The sequence below is a fragment of the Crocuta crocuta genome, unplaced genomic scaffold (genome assembly GCF_008692635.1).
Source record: "Crocuta crocuta isolate KB4526 unplaced genomic scaffold, BGI_CrCroc_1.0 scaffold13, whole genome shotgun sequence".
Taxonomy (NCBI): Eukaryota; Metazoa; Chordata; class Mammalia; order Carnivora; family Hyaenidae; genus Crocuta; species Crocuta crocuta.
The window spans coordinates 7,915,147-7,923,306 of record NW_027530007.1 but is presented as its reverse complement, the minus strand read 5'-3'; the positions used below and the strand labels follow the sequence as shown (position 1 = coordinate 7,923,306).

Below are 8,160 nucleotides of genomic sequence, written 5' to 3'. Positions count from 1 at the left end.
AGTCCAGCCCTAACCTGCGGGCTGCCGGCCAGCTGCCCGCGGCACTGGAAGAGCTTCAGCCCCGTCTCCTGGCCCCTAGGCCGCCCTGGGGCCGCCTCCCCCTGGTGGGTCTCCGGGACTGCCCTGCGGCCGCCAAGTCCAAGAGCCTGGGGGACCTGACTGCTGACGACTTTGCCCCTCAAGTGGAGATCCTGGGCCGGAACCTGGGCCTGGCGAGGGAGGGGTGGGCCGGGCGGGGGGTGCGGCGGGACGCCCTGACGGAGCAGCTGCGCTGGCTCACGGGCTTCCAGCAGGCCGGCGACATCACCTCGCCCACCAGCCTGAGCAGCGCGGGGGAAGGGGCGCCCGGTCCCCCCGGCTTCCTGCGGCGCTCCTCGTCCCGCAGCCAGAGCCGCGNCCCCGGAGGTGCCTGCTCCGGGGGCCAGGGGGGCTGCGGGGACGTGCCGGCTGCCTGCAAGGGCTCCGCTGCCCCTGGGCTCCTGCTCCGACTCTGAGGGAGGGGCCCACCCCTGGCCCTCCGTGTGCACCCCTCCGCCGGGGAGGAAGCGGCCCGGCCCGCGTCGGGGGCTGTTTCCTGACGTTAAGATACACAAGAGAGGTATTTAAAATTTAAGAGACAAAGCTTCTACTGCATTAAAATGGTGCCCAGTCCTCTTCCACTCGTACATGGTTTTCTGCAGCGCGGAGGGTGCAGGGATGCGGGGGCAGGGGAGACACAGGTGCAGAGGGGCGCAGGGGCCGCGCTGGTGCAGGGGCGTGGGGGCGTGGGGGCNTGAGCAGGGGTTCTGGGGGTGTGGGTGGGCAGGGGCTAGGGGGTGCAAGGGCACTGGGGATGGGCTGGTGCAGGGGTGCAGATGCGCAGGGGCATGGGAGTTGTGGGTGCAGAGGGGTGCGGTGGACGCTCTGGTGCAGGGGTGGAGGGGGTGCAGGGGTGTGGGTGAGCTGGGGCATGAGGGGTACGGGTGCACAGGAGGTGTAGGTGAGCAGGGGCACAGGGATGCGGGGCATAGGAGTGCGGGGATGCAGGGTGTGGGTGTGCAGGGGTGTGGGAGGTGCAGGGGTGTGGGGAACGTTCTGGTGTAGGGACACGGGGTGCGAGAGCACAGGGGCACGGGGTGCGGATGAGCAAGAGCACCGGAGGTGTAGGTGAGCAGGGGTGTGGGGCTGCAGGGGAGCGGTGGGGGCTGCAGGGGCGAGGTGGGCAGAGGCGTGGGAGGTGCAGGTGCTCAGGGGAGCGGTGGGGGGGTGTAGGTGTGCGGGTGCACAGAGGGCGCATGTGTGCAGGGGCGCAGTGCAGACGTGCGTCCAGGCCCCACTAGTGTGGCCCCAGGGAATGCTTGTTACGTGCCCAGAGCTGCCCGTTCCCTGCCCACCTGTGGCTGGCTTGCTCCGCACGGAGCCTGCTCTGGACGCCCTGGACTCCGAATTCCCGGCCACAACTCCAGCACACGTGTCAGCGCCTGCCTGGCGCAGGGGGCCCCTCCCCCGCCGCCTGCCTTGACCGTGAGCTAAGCGTTCCCCGGCCCAGGTCTGTGTGAGAACACCCCTGACCTCTGTCCACAGAGGACCTGCTTGGTGGACTGGCCCCCAGGCCCACTCTGGGACAGGGACCCCCAGCCAGAGGACCCCTAGCTGGGGGGCTGCCCTGGGGAAGCTGGATGCCGGCTGGGCCACAGGTGATCCGTGCCTGGGCTTGCCCCCCACCCGGGCATGTGGCATCCGTAGGAGCCACCTGGGGTGCCGGGACCACCAAGGACCGCTGTGACAGGCCGTGGGCCTGGCTGGGAGGCTTAGTGTCCTGCCACCAAGACAAGACCCTGGGGGAGGTGGGTGCGGCGCGAGGCTGAGTGTTGGTGGGTGGGCACACCCTCCCCCCAGGGGTCTGTAGGCCCTAGGGCCCTGCACCAGCCTCTTGTCCATCTGGGCGATGGCCTGGGTGGAGGGTATCTGCTGGCCCCACACCCCCCAGGCCCCCCAAACCCCTGGGAACCCTCCCCCACTCAGTATGGGGTGCATTTTTGTGGGAAGCTGCACCCCAAGGCCAGGAGCACCAAGGCAGGGCACTCAGGTGTGCCTGGCCTTCGGGGACCCTAGAATCTGGGGTGCAGTGAAGGGGGTTCTGGCCAGGGGTGGGGTGGGGTGGGCGACTGCTGGGGTTCCCAGAGGTGGTGCCCACCTGCTCGTGAGAAGTAGGGGCCAATCCCCGTCCAGCCCTGGGTGGGCCCTGCCCGCCGCGCACGGCTACTGTCCAGGGGTGGCCCAGGAGCAGGGCGGGTGCTCAGAGCCCGGGTGCCCCTCCTAAGCGCCAGGCTGGGCGGCAGGAGGGCCTCGGGATGTCCTGACAGCAGGCGAAGCCGGGCTCTGGCCGGGCCCCCCACCAGCCAGGCCGGTGCAGCTCCAACACCAGGAAGCAGGGGACCGAGGGGCGGGGAAGGAGGGGAGAGGCCAAGGGGGCGTGGCTGCTGCAGGGGTGCTGGCTGGGAGGCGTGGGGCTGGCCTGCGGCGGGGGCGGGNCCAGGCCCTGAGGCGGCAGCCCTGCACGACCTGATGGAGAGGTCATCTCGCGGCCCCCGCTACCCTGTCCCCCGGGGCCCAGCCAGAGGCGCCCACCACGGCCAGGGCTCCGGGCCCAGGTCCAAGGCCACGGGTGTCATCGGCTCTAAGCAGGGGTGTCCCCAGGCCCCCGGCCCCCAAGGGCCCTCAGAGGCCCTCCCTGGCTGCCGGTCTAGTCGGGAGCGCCGCCCCACCCGTCTGTCCCTCTTGCGTCCAGCGGGGCTGGGGGTGCAGAGGGCAATCTTGTCTGTATACACAGACACACCGGGGGGTCTCCTGGCCCTGGGCCGGGCTGGGGGCGGCGGCCGTGGCCCACAGCCTGGGGCTCCAGGACTAACTGAAGGGAAGACCCTGCTCTCGGCCCCCCAGGGGAGAGGCTCTCAGGACCCCTGCCCGCACCCCTTCTCTGAAACCATGCAGCACAGGCAGGGGTCCGGCCCCGCTCTACATGCTCTACGTGGTGTGGACCCCAAGCCTCTGGTGACGTGTTGGACACACGTGTGTATATTTATATCTATACATACATATGTATATATATATATAAAAGATTATTTAACAGTTAAATATATTCCAATACGAACGTCTCACTGGACAAAGCTGCGCCTCCCCCACGAACTCGGCAGCACCAGAGACCCGGACGCCACGCGCGCCACGCTCTCCCCGGGCGCACCCGGCCCTCAGTCACAGGCGCGCCACATAAATACTCTGATATGAACTTGGTTTCCCTGCTGTGGTCGAAGCACANCCTGAACAGCCGGCCGCCCAGCCGCTCGGCCAGCCACGAGTTCTTGATGACGGCCAGCTTGAGGCTCTCGCAGCGCAGGGCCGCGTAGTAGTTGGTGTGCACGGCGCGGCCCATGCCCTCGATCACCACCAGGTCCGCGCCTCGCTCCCGAACCAGCACGGCCAGCCCCTTGTCCAGGCGGCTTCGGGGAGGAGAGGGGCGGTGAGGCGGGCTGGCGGGGGCCCCTTCGCCCCTGCACCGAGGCTGCCGCCACGCCCTCCCCGCACCCCTGCCCTCTGGGGCCTCAGAACTCGAGTCTGTGCGGCCCCTCAAAGGCTCTAACGCCTTCCCACAGGAAGGTGCGCTCCCCCTTCCTGCGCACTCACGACGGGCCCAGAACAGGGAGGAGTCGGTCCTGAGCAGCATCCCTCCCCCCAGGGCTGGCTCCTGGAGGCCGGGCTCTCTCACGCATGATGCCCCGGGGCAGGCAATGGCGACACGGAGGCCCAATCGTCTAAGGGCATGTGGGGTGCCCACGGCCCAACTCTCGGCCTGAGCCGCGCAGCCTTGGGACATCGGACCCACCCAGCCCACGGGGCAGCCATGCCGCGGACAGTCCCCCTCCTGGGTCCCCGAGGGAAGAAAGCTGCCCAGACCAAAGGGCTACAGCTGCACTGATGACCCTGCCGCCCATCACGCACACTGGGGGCCAGGGGCGGGCGAGGAGCCTCGGGGGTACCTGAGGTCCAGACACGGGGAGCTGGAGCCGGTCTGCATCAACAGCAGCCTCTCCTCTTTGAGCGCCGAGCTGCCGAGCACAGGGGGTCGGTTGGCACCCTGGGAAGCCCCCACAGGCCCCCGCTTCTCCGGGTTGGCCCTCACCCCCCCGGGGCACCCGCCCCACTTACTGGACGACAGGGTCCATGGCCGCGATGCGCTCCGCCACAATGAGGGACTCGCAGTACGTCACGTCATTCAGGGCGGGTCCCGAGTTGCACGCCAGGATGACCTATGGCGGGACGCCCCGAGCTCTGTAGGGACCTCAGTCCCTGCCCGGCACCGAGCCAGCCTCTGCTCGCCCGCCCACATGCCGCTGCCAGCTGGGAAGTGCAGCCCCCGTGACCTCACTGCTCAGTGGTCTCTGGGAGGGCCGGCTCCCGGTCGGGACGAAGGCGGCCCCGGAGCAGGCTGACCTGAGGTCCGTGGCATGACGAGCCTCACCTGAACCTACCTGGCCCGCGCGGAGGCCGCGCCGGCGCCAACCCCCACCGCGAGTGGACGGCCCAGGGCAGGGGTCCCGACTCGGCCTGGACACTCACCTCCGTCCCTCTAGAGAGAAGCTCCCTGACAAAGGGGAAGACTCCCAAAATGACGTCTATTCCACTGTTATCTGCGAAAATTAAGGCACATTTGTGAGGGGGCCCCTGTAAGACAAAACCAGGACGTTCAGTTGGGAACAGGCGCGTCCAAGCGTTCCAGACACCTCCGTACTCCACACTCCCCGAAGGCCGAGGGCTGCTGGGTCCCGCGGGCGCTGGGGCGCTGGGGGCACGTGCCTCCTCCAGGACTGCGGCCCCCACCACCTCCGAGCCGAGGCCGCCTGACCCGTAGAGCCTGTGGGACTCAGGCTGGAGCAGGGGCGGTTAGCTCAGACCCACAGCCCAGAGGCTGGGGGAGCGGGCGGGGACCCTCAGTGCACTGCCCGGGGCAGCCCCGCGCCATCTCCGGGGCCCGTCCCCACCACCCCGGACAGAGGTGGGGGCAGCTGTACCTTCAGTCTCTGAAGCCACTTGCTGTAGGAGTCCACGAGCCACGGCCGCTCTGCAGGGCACGGACAAGGTCAGCCGCACGCTCGCGGGCAGGCCCCCTCCCCCGCCCAGCCCTGGGCAGCCTACCTTGTAGCTTCATCTTCGCCTCCTCGAAGCCAAACTGGGGGTCAGACTCAAGGACACTGCATGGGGGAGAAAGAGCAAAGTCACAAAGGACCCCAACCTCAGCTCACAGGATCCGCTGTGGGCCCTGAGTGCAGCCCCTCCCAAGCCCGTGATCGCTGCGCCCGCAGCTGATCCCACCGGATGTGGGCAAAGCGCACGGCCCCTGGAGCAGCACCTGCTCGGGAACACAGACAGTGGTGCCGGGGTGGGGGTGGGGGGGCAGAAGGCAGTGGGCAGGGGAGGTCCTGAGTCGGGGGCAGCCTCAGGCAAGGCCCCAGGTCGGTGCTGGCTCCTAGCCTCGCCCAGCACAGGGACAGCCAGGGACGAGGGTGAGGAGGGAGAAGGATGGCTCTTCTCGATATGGGAAAGGATGCCACGTGTGGAACCAGAGAGGGCCACGCAGGGGACAGCGGGCGGGAGACAGGGCACAGGGCACAGGGCGAGGCCCAGAGCAGGGACGGTGTGCTGCTCCTTCAGGGAGCCCGGGAAATCACTCTGGGTTTTGATGGCACCCCAGACCGAGAGCCTGGGTGCTCTGGGGTCCTGGGGCACATGCCGCCACCCTAGCCCACAGACTCCTTCCCAAGGCACTCGCGTTTCTCACTTTCAAACGTTAAGTGGTGTTTAACTCCAACTCCGGCGTGCCCAGGGTTTGGATTTGTAGCCCTGAAAACCTCAGTGCGCAAAGCCACACCCCAGCCCTCCACACGTCTGCTCCCCACGGACGGCCAGCAAGGCTGGTCCATAGGGCTGCCCGTCATTCCCGGGCCGCTGGGACCCCATCGGGGGCCGACCGGGGCGCCACGTGTGACGGGGTGAGGGGCGGGGGGACAGGAGGGGCAGACGCGCGGCGGTCCTGGGCCCGAGCTGGGCCCAGCAGGCGGGGGGGCTGTGAAGGCAGCACCTACTCAGACACAGCTTTGGCTCCCCAGTCGAAGACGTTTCCCGCCAGCAGCCCTTTCACCAGGGCCAGCTGCCGCTCCTCCCAGCCCAGGGCGTCCAGGCAGCGGACCACCCTCGGGAAACACTTCAGCGCGACCCCATTTTCCTTCTGCTTGACCTGTGGGGACGGGCGAGCGACTGGTCAGGAGCGACGGCGCAGCCCTGCCGTCCTCGGGCCCTCGGCGGGAGGGCGGAGGGAGGTGCCCTGCTGGGGACCCTTGGACAGCGTCACCATGAACGTCACTGTGAACCGGCTCTGAGGGGTCACAGTGCTCAACGCGCCACCCTGGGCGTCCACGCAAGTCCGGCCGAGGTTAGCGGAGCACGCTCAGACCACACCGCGGGGCACAGGCTCAGGCGGGCTTCGGCCACGCCGTGGCCCAGCGCAGGGCAGCAGAGGGCCGAGCTGGAAGACTCGGACCCTCAGAGGTGCCCCGTGCCCTGTCCGCAGACGCTCCGCCTGAGGGCAGGGGGGTGGGAAGCGGTGTGAGGCACGGCCCTGAACTCCCACGCACACGGCCTTCTGCTCAGTGTGGCCCCAGGGAGAGGGTGGCTAGGCCACCTGCCAGGCTCCGGCCAGCTTGTGTCCATGACACGGGGCATCCACGGATGCTGACGCGGTGAGCTGACATCACGGGGTCAAAGAGGTGGGGCCTCCAACCCTCCGCTGGGGCAGGTGCTGCCCGCGTCCACCCTGCGCTCCCGTGAAGAGCCAGGCCACACCCCTGCTCCCTGCGGGCCGGGTCCCTCTCACAGGCACCAGCCCGGCATGGGAAGGCGGCACTCACTTTGGAGTAGGGGTCTGGGAAGTTGAACTCGTTCAAACAGTGCTCCCTTGTGTCCAGAAGGCTGCGCACGGTCAGCGTCCCATAAGCACTGGGGACAAGGCGGGGGAAGGGCGGCTGAGCGGCTCCGACGGCCAAGCACGCTGCCCACCACCCCTTCTGCCCCCAACGGCATCTAGATGGGAGGATGTGGCCAGGGGTGCGTGCAGAGACGCACATGTGGCCCCTCGCGAGCGCTCGTGCCCACGCCAGGCCCCCCCGCTCACCGCAGGGCGGCCCCGGGCAGGGACACTCACAACGGCTGGTGTCGCAGCGTCTGCAGCTTGCGCCAGTACTTCTGCCGGAACTTCTCTGCCCGCTCAGCCGCGTCCACGGAGCCCGGCTGGCTGGCCACGGCGCGCTTCACCACCTGCGGCCACGGGGTGGTCAGCACGGCCTGCACACAGGCCTGCGCTGCTGGCAAGCCGTCTCCCGGGCGGGAACAGGGTCACCCGAGCTCCGGCCATGCCAGGGGGACAGGTGGTCGGGGGACCGCCCTCGGAGGCTGTGTGGGTCTGGGGTGGGGCAGGAGCCCTCACTCTGAGGACCCCAGGGGCCCGAGGGGCGGAGGAGGGATGCGTGTTCCCAGGGGGCCCCGAAGTCCTCGAGTCATGACTCTTCAGAGCCCAGAGCCCCATCGCTGCTGTCGCGACCCCGCGCAAACTTTGCTTTCTGAAGCGACGTACGCAGCTCGGAGATCCGCGCCGAGCTCACGTCCCAGCTTGCTGACAAACCACCGGGAGCCACGTTTTTACCTGAGAAACGCACTCCGCCCCTCAGGCTCACACACAGCAAGTGGCTTCTGGAAGATGCCCCCCTCCTCCATCACCGCACCTGCCGCTCGCCCCTCGGAGCCCCCGGCCCCCGACGCCTGTGGGGGCGGCCGCCCCGAGCCCTCACCCCGTCCAGGGCCTCCTCGAAGCAGGTGAGCCAGTACTTGCGGGCCAGGGCGTCGTCCGTGAGGTCGACCGTGTCGGGCACGTAGGAAGATGGGTCCAGAAGGAGCGGCAGGTTGACCAGCGGCCTCTCCAGCCGGTCCATCTCCAGGAGGTCAAACTAGAAGGACGAGAAGCAGCGGACGCGTTACCCGCACGGCTCTGGGAGACCGAGGCGCCTCCTGCCAATCTGGGAACCAGCTTCCCAGCGACAACAGAAGGGGCCCGGCGGAAGCTGCTGCGGGTGT

At 68.7% G+C, this 8,160-nt stretch overlaps 2 protein-coding genes across 2 annotated transcripts in view; one reads left to right on the top strand and one right to left on the bottom strand.

Moving 5' to 3' along the window:
* PLCH2 (phospholipase C eta 2) overlaps positions 1 to 653 on the top strand; it is a 64,533-nt gene extending 63,880 nt beyond the window's left edge. The window contains 1 exon segment of the mRNA XM_077763892.1: positions 1 to 653. This exon segment is cut by the window's left edge and continues 42 nt beyond it. Within this exon segment, the coding sequence (XP_077620018.1) occupies positions 1 to 494 (494 nt within the window). The 3' untranslated portion in view covers positions 495 to 653.
* Positions 654 to 2,278: 1,625 nt separating this feature from the next.
* The window catches only part of PANK4 (pantothenate kinase 4 (inactive)), a 14,991-nt gene continuing 9,109 nt past the window's right edge, over positions 2,279 to 8,160 (bottom strand). The window contains exons 10-20 of the mRNA XM_077763998.1: positions 7,878 to 8,033; positions 7,235 to 7,347; positions 6,942 to 7,029; positions 6,120 to 6,271; positions 5,173 to 5,228; positions 5,049 to 5,098; positions 4,597 to 4,701; positions 4,186 to 4,286; positions 4,017 to 4,085; positions 3,224 to 3,479; positions 2,279 to 2,578 (exon numbers count right to left, since the gene is read on the bottom strand). Coding sequence (XP_077620124.1) covers positions 2,279 to 2,578; positions 3,224 to 3,479; positions 4,017 to 4,085; positions 4,186 to 4,286; positions 4,597 to 4,701; positions 5,049 to 5,098; positions 5,173 to 5,228; positions 6,120 to 6,271; positions 6,942 to 7,029; positions 7,235 to 7,347; positions 7,878 to 8,033 — 1,446 coding nt within the window. The remainder of the gene's footprint in view (positions 2,579 to 3,223; positions 3,480 to 4,016; positions 4,086 to 4,185; positions 4,287 to 4,596; positions 4,702 to 5,048; positions 5,099 to 5,172; positions 5,229 to 6,119; positions 6,272 to 6,941; positions 7,030 to 7,234; positions 7,348 to 7,877; positions 8,034 to 8,160) is intronic.